Source organism: Fonsecaea monophora (assembly GCF_001642475.1).
Source record: "Fonsecaea monophora strain CBS 269.37 chromosome Unknown Scaff46, whole genome shotgun sequence".
NCBI lineage: Eukaryota > Fungi > Ascomycota > Eurotiomycetes > Chaetothyriales > Herpotrichiellaceae > Fonsecaea > Fonsecaea monophora.
In genome coordinates this window covers 140653-154956 of record NW_019173977.1, presented here as the reverse complement: position 1 = coordinate 154956, position 14304 = coordinate 140653, and the positions used below count along the sequence as shown (strand labels likewise).

General features: G+C 55.1%; 7 protein-coding genes across 7 annotated transcripts; 4 read left to right on the top strand and 3 right to left on the bottom strand.

The window, feature by feature from the left end:
• Nucleotides 1-208: 208 nt before the first annotated feature.
• Nucleotides 209-1505, top strand: AYO21_06588 (hypothetical protein; the record flags this gene model as incomplete). Its single annotated transcript, XM_022656547.1, has 2 exons — nucleotides 209-709; nucleotides 762-1505. 2 exons carry the CDS (start codon nucleotides 209-211, stop codon nucleotides 1503-1505), a joined length of 1245 nt encoding a protein of 414 aa, XP_022511157.1.
• Nucleotides 1506-1871: 366 nt separating this feature from the next.
• Nucleotides 1872-3367, bottom strand: AYO21_06587 (hypothetical protein; the record flags this gene model as incomplete). Its single annotated transcript, XM_022656546.1, has 2 exons — nucleotides 1872-3204; nucleotides 3297-3367. The coding sequence occupies 2 exons, from the start codon at nucleotides 3365-3367 to the stop codon at nucleotides 1872-1874; spliced, it is 1404 nt and encodes a 467-aa protein (XP_022511156.1).
• Nucleotides 3368-4790: 1423 nt separating this feature from the next.
• AYO21_06586 (hypothetical protein) lies at nucleotides 4791-5891 on the top strand (the record flags this gene model as incomplete). The annotated part of the gene is made up of 1 exon (XM_022656545.1): nucleotides 4791-5891. One exon carries the CDS (start codon nucleotides 4791-4793, stop codon nucleotides 5889-5891), a length of 1101 nt encoding a protein of 366 aa, XP_022511155.1.
• Nucleotides 5892-6353: 462 nt separating this feature from the next.
• On the top strand, nucleotides 6354-6998 carry AYO21_06585 (hypothetical protein; the record flags this gene model as incomplete). The annotated part of the gene is made up of 1 exon (XM_022656544.1): nucleotides 6354-6998. One exon carries the CDS (start codon nucleotides 6354-6356, stop codon nucleotides 6996-6998), a length of 645 nt encoding a protein of 214 aa, XP_022511154.1.
• Nucleotides 6999-7549: 551 nt separating this feature from the next.
• Nucleotides 7550-9567, bottom strand: AYO21_06584 (acetolactate synthase, catabolic; the record flags this gene model as incomplete). Its single annotated transcript, XM_022656543.1, has 2 exons — nucleotides 7550-7997; nucleotides 8381-9567. The coding sequence occupies 2 exons, from the start codon at nucleotides 9565-9567 to the stop codon at nucleotides 7550-7552; spliced, it is 1635 nt and encodes a 544-aa protein (XP_022511153.1).
• Nucleotides 9568-10488: 921 nt separating this feature from the next.
• AYO21_06583 (hypothetical protein) lies at nucleotides 10489-11175 on the top strand (the record flags this gene model as incomplete). Its single annotated transcript, XM_022656542.1, has 1 exon — nucleotides 10489-11175. The coding sequence occupies one exon, from the start codon at nucleotides 10489-10491 to the stop codon at nucleotides 11173-11175; it is 687 nt and encodes a 228-aa protein (XP_022511152.1).
• A 240-nt stretch (nucleotides 11176-11415) lies between these two features.
• AYO21_06582 (hypothetical protein) lies at nucleotides 11416-13854 on the bottom strand (the record flags this gene model as incomplete). Its single annotated transcript, XM_022656541.1, has 3 exons — nucleotides 11416-13113; nucleotides 13160-13463; nucleotides 13565-13854. The coding sequence occupies 3 exons, from the start codon at nucleotides 13852-13854 to the stop codon at nucleotides 11416-11418; spliced, it is 2292 nt and encodes a 763-aa protein (XP_022511151.1).
• Between the last annotated feature and the right edge of the window lie 450 nt (nucleotides 13855-14304).

The window sequence follows — 14304 nt, the reverse complement described above, 5'->3', positions numbered from 1 at the left end:
AGCCCAATCTTGGCTAGGACAAGGCCAAGCCAGCGACGACCTCTTGGCTATACCACCACGTCGCCGCCCCAACTTGGCATGTAGACCGTGGCTTGGGACTTCTCGATGCCTGGTGAGAGTGAGGGACATATATATGGATGGACGGATGGGAGGATGAACGGCAGAAGATCCAACACAGCATCTTGCTGAAGCCTGTTCACCCACCATCATGAGCGCCATAGCGACCAGCCTGACACTTTTCGCGACCTTTTTGCTGGTCCATTGCTCGCCCACTCCGTTGCGCAGGAGCGAGGCTGAGACTTTGGTTTCTCGCAGCTTTCCAGTCGCCCCTCACACCCTGCCATTGAAGACTGTACAACGAGGCTCTCAGAGCTCCAAGCTTCGGCGCCAATCAGAAATTCTCATAGATCCAGGGTATGAGAGCCACTTCTTGATTGAGGTGTCTTTGGGAGGTCAGTCTGTCGGTCTCCTCGTCGATACCGGGAGCTCCGACACCTGGGCCGTCACGACTGGCTTTGACTGCGACCCGCAGTTTGACTGTGCCTTTGGCGATGCCATCACAGTGAACAAGGCCTTTGAACTCTATACAGACGCTGAATTCCTCATCAACTATGTCGACGGCTCCTACGCGAGTGGCCCATTGGCCAATACGAGCGTGGACATTGCCGGCATCACTGTGGAAGAGCAAACCATCGGCCTCGCCACCAAGGTAAGATCCCTGCATTGTCCAGATAGCTTACCGCAGCTGAAACAATAGCCAGGTTGGGATCGTCGGGGACGGCGCAATGACTGGCCTCATCGGCCTGGCGTACCCATGTCTCACTTCGGCGGTCGAGGGTGGACAACCAGTGATATACTCGTCGATCATCAACACCATCTTCTATGAAGAGCTGACCGAGCCGCTCTTCTCCATGGCCATCTCTCGCGACGCCTCTGAGACTGGATACGGCGGCTTTCTGACCATCGGGGGCATTCCCGACACCGAGGATCCGCGGATCAACGCCGTGGGAGACTTTGGCTCCGCCCCGGTCGAGCTCAACCCCGAGATCCCATCCTGTGGCGACTACTTTACCCACTACACGATCGTGCCCGACGGGGTAGCCTGGGCCGACGGCGCGGGAAACTTCGCCGATGAGGACGCCACGCCGGCGTACTACGTGGTCGACTCGGGGGCGACGCTGTCGCGGTTCCCGCCCGCCATCGCAAAGGCCGTCAACGCCCTCTTCGACCCGCCCGCCACCCTCAATTCGCAGGGCCTCTACGTTGTATCTTGCGACGCCACCCTGCCCCAGCTGTCCCTGTTCGTCGGCGGCGTCGAGCTCCCCATCAACCCGCTCGACCTGGTCTGGTTCTCTGGCACGACCTGCGTCTCGGGCGTGCAGAGCATTCGGGGAGACACCGTCGTCGGCGTCATAGGCGACAGCCTCATGCGGAGCATGCTCGTCGTCTTTGACTGGGGCGAGAAGATGGTCCACTTCGCCAGTCGGCCCGTGTATGATTCGTAGAAACGTTTCAGGGGTTAGTAGTCCCGCCTTTGCTAGTGATGACGCCCCGTGCTCTGCCGGAGTCTGTTCCTGGTAACGGGGTCGCTTTTGTTTGTTTTGTTTATGTACTACCTGCACTATATGGTTGAGATGTCGAAGCTTAGTAATAACATGAGGACGAGGGATGTGACTATGCAAAGCAAGAAACAAGGCCATTTGTGTCTAGCATCGGCAGTTGTAATGAATGATGGGTAATGTCTATCACACACACTGCAAAATAGGTCGCAAATGATTAATGTATGTAAACTGAAGATCATTTATGGGTGCTTTGTCTAAACAGCTTCTATGCACCGGCGATTTTATCTCTTGTCTATCTCAGATCAACACCTAAGTGTCTCCCTTCGTGATGATATACTTGCCGAAACACTCTTCGCTAGTCAACATATCCAGTTCGCTTTCCATGACGCTGACAATGACCTCTGCAGCCCCGTCTGGCAACTTGGGCATGACGCAATTGACGCCCGGCTCGCCGGGGTATCTGTACCTGGCGGGCGCACCACCGAACGCGGCGCCCCAGTCCTGTTGATAGAGCGCCGAGCTCGTCCAGTCCGTGCCCATGGCCACGCCGGTCGACGAGTAACTGCCCAGAAAGGCCCAGTCGATCCACCTCCTGTTCGTCTCGGCCATGACGCTGCGCGCGAGCGTGGGGTTGACGGCCGTGATGGCGCGACGGACCGCGCTGGCGGCTTCCTGCAGGCCGAAGCGGGGGGCGAGGAGCGTGTCCAGATCAAGAGAGGCGGAGAGCTGGTAGACCACGTTGCCGATATACGATTGCGGGATATTCAGGTGGCGGCGGCCGTCTGACGGCATGAATAGGTTGGTCTTTGTGGACCCGGGCAGGTCCCGTGCTTCGGCACACCGTTGACGGCGTATCAGGATGAGACTCCGCCATATCAGGGCGGATATTGCATCGTGAGTGGAAATGGGTGGTGCGTCCGGCCGTGTTGCGTCTGTTTTGAGCTGCGCTACACGAGTGGCCGGGATTTGGAATAGCACAGACACCTCCGGCGCTGTAGCCTGGAAAGGGTGGCTTGGGGGTAGTTTTGGCGCGTTGGTCATATATCCCGGATGATCCTCTATCCTGAACGGGATCTCACTGGACATACCGCGCATGATGCTGCGATCGAGCCCCATCTGCGTGGACGCGGCAGCCTGTGCGAGCACGTCATCCACAGCGCGCTCTTGGGCAAGCTTTGTGGCCTCGCTTAGTACGCGCATCAGCTCGTCGTTCGCGACCCCGTCACCCACGCAATGTGACATGGCCCACGTGAGGATAGTGCCTCCTTTGATCGTGCTGAACTGGACTTTGCAGGCGGCGAAAGGGCGGTCATTTCCAAGGTACTGAGGCACGGGCACAAGCGGGTCATAGGGGAGTTGGCTGACTGAGAAATTGGAGTTTTCAAGCTCTTCGAAAGAAGGCAATTCCGCCCGTATGTCTTTCACCACCAGTTCAATGCCACGGTCAGGGCGGATGGTGCGCCAGTTCGGATCGGAGTTGGTGGCATTGACCTCTGCAGGTTGTAGAGGGGTGACCACGCCACCCAAAATCGCACATCGCAAGCCCAGAGCTTGTAAGCCTACCTTGAGCGCAGCCAGCTGAGCATCCCGCTGAGCAAGGGAAGCACAGCGAAATATTAGAAGGCGGCGGCTGTAGTGAACCCTGGTCTGTCATCAGCTTTTAACAAAGTGGCCAGTAGAATTCTCCACGCTCAGCAAACATGGTTACTCTTGTTGGATACCGGTGGGACCTACAGATGGAGGGCATCAATGGCGGCGAGATCGACATGAAAGGATGGGACTGGGATTATGATACTGTCTGACATGACGGTGAAAGACCAGATGAGTTGTGGAGGGGAGAATTGAATTGTACTCGGTACTTGTAGCTACAGCATGAGAGGCAGTGGTGAAGAGGCAGCCTCGAGAAAAACCCAGTGAGGTCGGACAAGGCTGAACTAAACCCTAAATGGCTGCTTGCCGCGAGGCTGAGTTACGTTCTGCTCAGCCAGTTTGTTTTCCCGTTGAGCCATCAACATGGAATGGTCCTGACACCTCACATTCATCAACGCGGAATATGCGACAGCTGCGTGGAATCAAATGTCGCGGCTCGCTATATTCTCACATGTCAACGACGAATATGATCAAGCGCGTTCGTTGGTCATGATCCTTTGCAAGGCAACCAGTTTCTGGCACCAATGCCTCTTTTCGGTATGGAGCAGCTTTCCAGTCATGCACCATCTCAATTGGTTCGAATGCTTGTATTCAACAAGCACCCCAAGGTGACGATTCCAGTTTTAGGCGAGCCGACAGAAGCGAGGACGCGGGATGATGGCTACCCTAAGACGGGTGCACTGAGCTAAATAGAGCCAGAGAATGCAGATCCTCGAGCGTCCCTTGAATGTTCCAGCGGCTCAGGACAAATCACTTTTCATTAGGCTCTCCGAGCTATGAAAAGACCCCTAGGTTCTGGTGACTTTGCTGTTACACCGCCATGACTGTAAAGTTCAATAGGGCTACACTCAGATCCCCTGGAACCCCAAGCGAATCGCTATCGAGGTCGTTTACAAGTCTGAATGGCAAAGCTGCCCTCCATGTTTACCGTTTCCCGGATGCTAACCTCCTCGGATACCCAATCCAATGCTTCTGAAATCGCTAAGGCCTCCCACATTGTGATGTGCGGCATCCACCTCAGCCCCGTCGAGTTTATAAGAGTACTACTGTCACCGGCATTGTCGTGGCGGCCGGGGGAATTCCTGCGGACAACAATGTGAATCTTCCTCACCTTTCAGCAAGCAAGTACCTGCTATGGCCCCGGGACAGAAACATGGATGCGTGAACATCGAGCGAGATCTGACCATCACGCACAATCCCCCGGTGCACACTGCGTCCTTGTCACCTTGCTCACCATATACTGATCCAGTTTCGTCAGGTCCGTTGGACAACGACAACAAACCCCGTTGCGGCAGGCGAACTTATCATCCTAAAGTTGTTACTGGATGCCTGACGTGTAAAAGGAGACATGTGAAATGTGACGAAACGAAGCCCAATTGTCTGAGATGCAGCAGAAGCAGACGTCAGTGTGACGGTTATGTCGTCCGCAGAGCATGGATTTTTGAACCTTGGAGAAACACACCATCAGATACGTCCGCCGCCGAACCTGCGCGCTTGCTCGGGTCCATACCAATGGAACAGGGCTCGCATCATGAGCGCTGGGCTTTTCAGTATTTTTGTGAAGTAGCCACTCCAGCCATGGCAGAATGGACGTTTGCGAGCAGTGCTCACGACTTTTGGTTCCATCACGTTCGACAATGTACAACATCGATCCCAGCAGCTCATCACCTCGCCGTCGCTCTCGCTGGCAGGTACAAGGACACGTCCGACTTGACTTCAGCCCAGCCCGCCTTTGCGTCTGGACAGTATCTGCAAGCTCTGACCTGCCTCAACCGAGAGAAGGACGTCATTCGTGTGGACACGGTACTCCTGTGTTGTGTCTTGATAGCTGTCTACGAGCATCTGGACCCACAGATTAAGTGTCGCGCAGGCTTGTCGCATCTCGCCGCAGCTTTTCGCATCATGAACGACCCCAATACCAAGTGGACACCGGCCACCAGAGCGATCTATTCCATAGCTATCCAAGTGGAGACGGTGGTCTCCATATTCAAAACTCCCATCTTTCGTGCTGGCGCGGAAACTACTATCACCATTGATCAGAGTCTACCACATCTTCCAGAATTCTTCCACAATCCCCTGCAGATGCAGCGGAAGTTCTTCGAAATCTTCCGCTGGCGGTTTCGGTATGCCCTTTGCCACAAGGAATGGACCAGCCATTGTTCCGGCTTTAATCAGCTCCACAGATTGCTACGCCGATGGTTCCGGTTGGTTTGCAACTATATCATCCGGGCTGAAGGGCAGAAACCAACAGGCGAAGAACTCCAGCTTGCGAAGACAATGTCGGTGCAGTTTCGGATGATGTATGCTGCTCTCTGGTACTCGATCAGTGAGGAAAGTCCCAAGTATCAACATCCCGGTCACGCCAATATTGTTGACTTGTCGAGGCCCGATGCAGTTATTGTTTTTGTTCCTGTCAAGATTGATCCCCAGTACGACAGCCGGGAGATGCAGTTGCAATCTGATACTCGTCACAAGCCGGTTGGGATCTGGCCCGATATCGAAATTATCACCTCTCCTGATCAATGTCGTTACGTACGGATTACAACATATGATCGTGGTCATGGTCAGGATGATGATGTACGGGAACCAACGAAGAGGTACCATTCACCGGGAATCAAGCACTCGTTCGACACCTTAATGTCTCCCAAAACTGCTCTCATGGAAGGAGTTCCTCTCTAAAATCTCTTTCTTTCGATCATGCTCTTTGTTCTTGAACACTATGGAAGGCGCTGCCAAAGACTCAGACCGACGCGATCCAAAGCGTCATGATATTGACTGTTGTTCCTTGGATTATGCCTTCTGCAAACCAGGAGACGGGCGGAACTGAATTCACACATTTGAACCACTCTTTCAAAGGTGAGGCGAAACTGCGACCAAATTGATCCCAGCCATCCATCCACATCCGTAACCTCGCACCTTCCGCGCGTCGACAATCTGTTCCGTCTGCCTGTCGACCTCTTTAGCAACGCGACAACATCATGGAATGACAGAAACAGGTATGAGAGTACCTGTGACCGCTGCCGGCACGTTTTGTATTGACGCGTCGCCTGACAGAGCCAATTTCTACACCTCTCGACGACGACCTTCGCCTCACCCATTCAGCCAACCTGTTTCAAGGACCAACAGGAAACCTGTACCAACATGTCAAGCACGACCTCAACCCTGCCGGACGACGCGTTCCGATCTTATGTTTTGGACTTCCTCCGACATGTCTCTCCGGCTGCGCTCAACGCTTCAGGCACAGCCCACTCGGAGCTCGAGGCCCTTGCGGGCGAGTTCTACGAGACAAGTCGAGACATCCACATGCAGGAGCTACTACTCGCCCTCCATGGTCGCTACGATTTGATCAACCTGGGCTTCTTTGAGAAATCCACTCTCGACGAATTTGCCATCTATGTCCACCAGGCGCGTGGCAAGCTAGGCGGCGAACCAGGCAAAGACAGCGGGTGCGGCAAAACCCCCATCAAGAATCCAACAACGCCGCCGCAAGCACAGACGGAGCTCCGGCAGATACCAGTAAGGAACCCTAAAGCGGTGATGGAAGACCTTGTCGGCATTTCATCGCATTTTCCTGCTGAAGTCCCCATGCCTGCGGAGCTGGATCCCCGAGACCTGGGCCTGACGGGGGAGGCCGAGGACGAGAGTACCGGTGTCAGCGGAGAGTTTCTGGAGGAAGAGGATTATGTCGTGGGTTGGAAGACGGAGTTTCTCATGCTGGAAGATGGGCCGGTACTAGTGTACAAGGAGTCGCACCAGTCGCACCAACAGGCAGAAACTGGGATATGAGGGGCTTTGTGGAAGCTACGTAATGTGGTCTCTGTTCAGGATATCCGCCGTGCTTTGTGCCGTATGCTGTGTACGTGCCTGGTCTTGCAGATTCAAAGTGACAGAATAGGCAAAGAGGGCTCTCTTGACTGTGAGAGACAGGAAATGTCAACCTGAAGAGGAAAACCGGTAACAGACCAAGTTAGCGATTCAGCAGATGTCGTCGCTTCATGTGACATGGACTTTTATTTCCTGTTTGCTGTTTGCTGTGTCTCTGCATGTGTCTCTGTTTCCTCCCTGTCTGCCATTTTTTTCCCTTTCACCAAAGCGTCCCATGTGAGAAGCTGAGATATAGAAATCGTGTCCGTGTCCTGTCAATTTGGACCGATCCATCATAGTAACCCGACCCATTTGCCAAGTTCGTCAATAACTGCTCGTCCCTTCGTTCGTCCAGTCGTCGGCTCGACCGACCGACCGGCACGGTAGGTGACGAGGGTACGGCGCTCTTCTCTTCCCACTTTCAGATGGGACTAATAGATCATGCCAGGAGAGGACGGATGGAGGGTGAATTATCAATTCCACTCATCCGCAATGACGTTCCTCGCTAACTCGACATTACCCGAGTAATCGATCGCGACATCGACGATGCTCACGCCGCGATACGCCAGCGCCTCACGCAGGACCGGTCCGACCTGGCCCGCGCTCTCGATGCGGAAGCCTTTGGCGCCAAAACTCTCGGCGAAGCGCACAAAGTCGACACCCCCCAGACGCACGCCGCTCGCGCGCCCGTACTTGAGCACCTCCTGGAACTCGACCATGTTGTAGGCGTGGTCGTTCCAGACGACGTGCGTGATGTCGCAGCCCTGCTGGACGGCCGTGGACAGTTCCTGGGACGAGAACATGAAGCCGCCGTCGCCGGAGACGGAGATGACCTTTTCCGCGCACGGGGTCGGGTGTTGCGTCAAGGATGCAGAGATGGCCCACGGGAGCGCGACGCCCAGCGTTTGTTGGCCGTCGGAACTGTGTCGGGACAAAAATTCCCGAAAGGTTAGGAGGGAGCTGAGCTGAGCTGAGCTGGGACGGACGAATTGGGGACAGGAAGGGAACAGCTAGGGCCAGACGCAGAAGATGACCAAAGGACGCCAAAAAAAAAAAAAAAAAAAGAATACCGATAAAACTCACCATAAAAGCCGGCGCGGCTCATATGCAAAGAAGAACCGCATAAAGTAGATATACCTGCCACCGAGAAATCAAGACCGTTAGAAAAGAGACGGGTGTGGTTTCATGGGTACCGTTGCTGCAAGACGCCCTTTCCAAGCCAGGCAGGTTCATGGATACCATCGGGCAAAAAAAAAATAAAACCAAACACATGCCCTATCCGAAATCTTAGGGGGAAAACTTACACAGATCCAACATCCACACACACGGTCGTGTCCTTGGACACCATGCCCTGCAAGGTGGTGATGAAGTGCAGCGGATGGACCAGACCGGACGACGAGCCCTGCACCTCAGGCCTGTCCTGCCACATGGTGTACTCCCTGATCAAGCCCTGGCAGAGGTCGGAGATGGTGGGCTCGGAGATTTGCGAGAGGTGGTCGGCCAGGTAGGTGATGTTCTCGACGACAGAGCCCAGCAGCTCCGCGACGGGGTGGTAGTAGGTGCCGTAGTCGGAGGCGGTGAAGTCGATGTGGACGACGTGGCGGGCGCCGCGCGGGTTCCACAGGTTGGCGTCGTACTCGACGGGGTCGTAGCCGACGGCGAGCACCAGGTCCGACTTGGACAGGAGCTTGTCGCCGACCTGGTTCCGGAACAGGCCGACGCGCCCGTAGAAGAGGTGCACCAGCTCGCGCGGCACGGCGCCCGCAGCCTGGAACGTCTCGACCGTCGGCAAGGGGAACTTGGACAGGAGCCGCCGCACCGCGCTGACCACGCGCGGACTGCTCGCCCTCATGCCCAGGAACAGCACGGGCAGCTTGGCCCGCTCGATCATGCCCACCACCTGGTCGAGCGTCTGCCGCGGCGCGGGCCCGTACATGGGCGGCACGAACGCGTCGCTCGGGAACGGCAGGATGCTCGACCTGCCCCGCGCGACGTCCTGCGGGATGGAGATGACGGTGGCGCCCTTGGGCGCGGCGCTGGCGGTCCGGAAGGCGTTGAGGACGACCTCGGCGGCCTGGTCCTCGACGTCGATGCCCACGGCGACCTTGGCCGTCGGGCCCAGGATGTCCAGGGCGCGCATGCTCTGGTGCGTGCGCTTGAGGTTCATGTGGCGCGGCACCGAGCCCACCAGCGCCACCACGGGGTCGTTCTCCGTCGTCGCTGTGACGAGGCCCGTGGCGAGGTTCGACGCGCCGGGTCCGCTGGTGCCGATGCAGACGCCTGGGATGCCCGTTATGCGGCCCACTGCCGCGGCCATGAAGGCGGCGTTTTGCTCGTGTCGGGCCACGATGAGCTTGATCTCCGGATGGTCCATCAAGCAGTCGAAGATGGCGTCGATTTTGGCGCCAGGCACGCCAAACACCAAGCGCACGCCGGCATTGTACAGGCTGTTGACGATGATCTGGGCGACCGTGTCGTCGGAGGTGCTCATGATGGGCTTAGATGGAGGCTGTAGAGTGTCAGGAAGAGGTGGGAGTAGAACTGTCCAGAAAGCGCAGTGAATAGAATATCCTGTAGATTGATGAGCGATGTATGTGTGAGTCCTCAACGTCCAGTCCAGTTCCTGACTCACTCACTTTCACTCTGACACTCACACTCACACTCACTGAGATATATACACAATACACACATTGAACAACTCTCCCTTTCCGCCCTGAAGCCTCACTCACTCCTCACAGGCGGATGCATCAGACGCATGTGCGAGATGATGTAATCGGCAGCCGGTTATTCCACTGGGTGCCACGGATTCCTGTGCTGGATCTGTTTGCGACCCGCAAGGCCCGTATTCCGGTTTAGGGCAACCCTTGTTTTTCTCCTCCCGGAGCACGTCACGACGCATATCGACTTTTGCGGAAGAGCTGGAGGAGGAGAAAAAAAGCTACAACGAGAGAAATTCGAGAAAGAAAAAAGGAAAAGGAAGAGGGAAATGGTCAAGAATCTGCGGTGAGGTGATAGTGAAGAATAAAAACAACAGAGCAGAACAGACCACGACAAAGCATACATATCAGTCGATCTATCCTATCCAGGCAAGAATCCCATCCACATCAAACAAACAATCAAAGAAAAGAGACGCTGGGAAATTCGACAGAGATGGCCATCAACGAGATCTATCAGTACTCCCTAGTCAAGTAAGTAAATGAGTGAAAGTGAGGGTGTATGTATGTGTTTTTGCTGAGACTATTGCTCTCGCCCTCCCTTTACCCACCTCTCACCCTATAGCGCCCGCTCACTCACTCACTCACTCGCTCGAGATCATATTCACCCTCCATCGCTCCACTCCATTCCCTTCCATCCTCTTCCCGTTGAATATATCTACTCACGAACATATCATATTTTTACATATAGTGCCCTAATGTCCGGGATATCCGACACGGGCATCACTGCCTCGCAACTCCTCACAAAGGGCAACCAGGGCCTCGGCACGTTCGTACACATGGACGGCGAACTGCTCCTGCTCGACGGCGCCGTGTACCAGCTCCAAGCCGAGGGGAGGGTGAGGGTCGCGTCTCCGGACGCCCAGATCCCCTACGCGGCCGCCACGCACTTCCGGTCCCAGCGCACCGTCACGGGCGTGAGGCTCGAGAGCAAAGGCACCGTCGACGCGGTGATCATGCATCGACAAGACGGCAACGCGGGCGCGCCGGTCGCGGCAATCGAGAATCTCTTCGTGTCGTACCGCATCGAGGGCGTGTTCCGGCACCTCAAATGCCGCACGGTCAAGGGCCAAGAGTACGCGGGCCAGCCGCTCAGCGAGCTGGGCAAGACGCAGTTCGTCGCCGAGTACCGCGACGTCGAGGGCACCATCGTCGGGTTCCGCTCGCCGCCGGCCTGGCAGGGCTTCTTCGTCGCCGGCGAGCACATGCACTTTATCGACAGAGACAGAAAAATCGGGGGCCACGTGCTGGAACTGCAGGCCGACGAGGTCAATATGGGCATCGCCGTGGTGAACAACATCCACATTGAGCTGCCCACCTCGGACAAATTCAACTCGACCGTCATGTCGACAGACGACGTGGGCTTAAAGTCGGTCGAAGGATGACTACTGGTGCAGAACACGAACATAATGTAACGATACCAGCAACAAAGCTCTCACGCTGACTCTCCAACTGCCTCACTCTTCTCTCTGCTGAATCTTTTGGAATACTAAAAGGTAAAGGACCACTCAACTAGCACTCCAGACTGGACATTTCTCAAAAGCGCTTCCAAGCCATTGCATCTCTACCTCGCAGCCTGCCAATACCCTCTGGTACAGTCTCTGCTGGGCGGGCTTGCGATCCCCTCAGACATTCCACAACATCTCCTCATCCGTAACAGAGCCAAACGCTTTCTGAATTGCTTCCTTCGTGTCTTCAATGAGCTTGCGCTCGTGTTCTTTCCATGCTTCGAGCTTTCCCAGTCGTCTGCCTTTAACGATACGATCTGCGGCGCTGAAAATCTCACTGCAGAAGCAGATGCAATTACTGCCCTTTTCGGCTTCATTGTCAGAATGCATCTTGTCCGAGACCTGTGACACCACTCTGAGGCATCGCTCAAATAGTGCAAACAGGTTCACCCGAGCCATCGGAAGTAGTCCCCCAGCGCCCGTGGTGAACAATCGGTGCGTCATCAGGGCAACCGCCAACAGCTTAGGATTCTGGCCCGCAGCTTCGACGATCTGGACGTCTGTCTTGCACATCCGATGGACCACCCGCTCTCCGTTGTTTGGGCGTTGACGCACTACGGGGGTACTGATCTGCTTCATCTGGGCATCACTGATGTGGTAGTTCTGGTGCTTGTAGCGGAACAACATACAACCCGAAACATGCCTCTGTTGGTGGTTGGGGATATCAAATCCAGCCGCAGCTTTTGCCGCATGGGCGGGAATCGCGAGACACCAGTTATCATGTTTGTTCTTACCCTTATGACCCTGTTCGAATTTCAGTCTTGCGCCCACGTGTCTCGCCCAGCAAGTGCGAAAGTTGGACTTGGGAGGCTTGCTGCCGGGAAACAAGACATCGCCAAACTGAATGCTCAGTTTCTCCAAGGTCGATATCTCTTCCAGTCCACCAAGCTGCCTAAGCACGTTATAAGAATGTAGGACCGCGCCCACGTAATGCCGATATCTGAGTAGGTGCAACCCGTAGTAGTGGCACAGGTCCACCATTTCGAGGGCGTGGTTGCCGGCGACCCATGGCGATTGAAACAGGAGGTCCCAGCAATTGTAGCTTGCATACTGGTGCAATTCGGTCTCCAGATTCTGCAGGTGACAGCCCAGAGTCTGAGAACAGCGGCAGGGAAAGGCAGCTTTGTTCTTCAAAATCGTCGTGACGTGGAAGCGAGCTTGATGGGCCAGCTTCAAGGCGACAATCCGACCTTGGGAGGCAATTTGCGGCGGCTGAACGGATCGAAGGAAGCTTTTGGTGCTTTGGGTTAGAAGATCCAGCCCCAGAACAGCTGTCCAAGACGTGGGAGTGTCCTTGGGATTTGTAATGAGGCCACACACGTCCCAATAGACTGGGGTCCCGGTCTGAATGACCTCGACATCTGTGGCTTTGCTGTTCACCAACTGGACAAGCTTCTCTATCATGGCTTTTGAGAAGCTTTGACCGCTAGTATTGTCCTCGACGATTCTCCGCTGAGCTTCTTGAGCCTCTTTGTGGCCACATTTGGCGCAAGACGGGTCAGGAAGGGTTATACTACCGCTCGAAACATCTGCAAGTGTTTGTTGAAAGTGCTGCAGTCGATCCATCAGGGCTTGATCAGTGCGCATGGGCTCCTTAGTGTCACCCGCACATTGATTTGCTGGACGATTGAGAGCGCATATGCGACGGACGTCTGCCAGGCTCAAGTTTTCGTCGTGTTGAAGTAATTCGGTGACGGTTCGGCGCAGACAAGCAAAAGCTACATTGGTGATAAAAGCTGCAACTGCGAACGAGAGGGTACCCTCTCCCACAAGCCGCCAATATTGTTCGACAGAGAAGGATATATCGTGGATTTGCTAGTCGCATTAACGAAGGACTCCGGACACTTCAGAACGAACTTACCTGCGCCGCGGCTGCCAGTTCGAGAGCGTTGCCAAGGTCATCGTCTGCAAGACGAATGTCGAGATCTTGACGCTCAGTGGTCGATGGTGGCGGTGAGATGGGCTTGGACTGCCCTGGAGGTCCTACCTTGCCATGGCTCTGGCCTTCGTGGTCTTCGGCATCCTCAACTACCAGGCCCTCGTAAAGATTGACCGGACGCAGTGATTGACAAATAGGAGATGCCGAGAGCGATTTACGGTGTGGTTGGTTCCCCGGCTTGTGGTCACCACAACAGACGCAGAGGTCATTGTAGATCTTGGTGAGCCTGCAGTCAAAGTCAGTCGAGGTGTTTTGACGCATCAGTGACTCAAGACTTGCGTTGCAGTGAAGTGTTCGTGATTGATCGTGTCCACGTCGTCGGCGGACTCGCCGACTTGGGCACGGTAATACTTGCTGAATTTCTTCCGGTCTGAAATGGTTTCGCGAAAGTAGAAATGCACTATATCGGGTAGAGAACGTATCTTCTTGGACGCCACTTGAGCCAGAGACTCAAGATCCTTGATGGTCAAGCTCTTGACGGGTTTGTCTGGCGTCGGGCTATGCTGGAGGAACCAAGTCAAGAGGGCCCGTGTACTTTTCTTGTACCGGACATAGGCATCGAGGAGATCTGGCGGAAGGCCACTGAAGCTGAGTTTGTGGGAGGCGTTGAGAAGCATCTCCGGAGTGTTCTTCAAGGGAAGCAGAGAGCACAAAGAGGAATATGAGCACGACGAGATCAACGCTAGATGTTGACAGACCGGTTCTCAAAGTCTAGAAGCAAATGCTCTCCGTGAAAGATCTTTCCAGACAATGACGACTGGGAAAGTGAGACCAGCCGGGCAAAACACTTGAGAGAGTGGTTCGGAAGGAGCAGATGAGGGTGCACTTATTCTTATCTCGAGGACAAAGCAGTCCACAACGTGGAAAAGGATCCGTCATCTCGTCATCGGCGTCTTGAAGCTCAGAGCATTGGATGCCAGACACGAGGATGGCGCACACAACCACACATGTTGCCCCGTTCTCGGCTGAGGAATCGGGGCTCCATGCAGACGAACTCTTCCGCTTCATTGGTGCGAGGCATTCCTGCAAGGTACGGACGGTCCAGAGTCAAATGTTTTGCGTGGAGG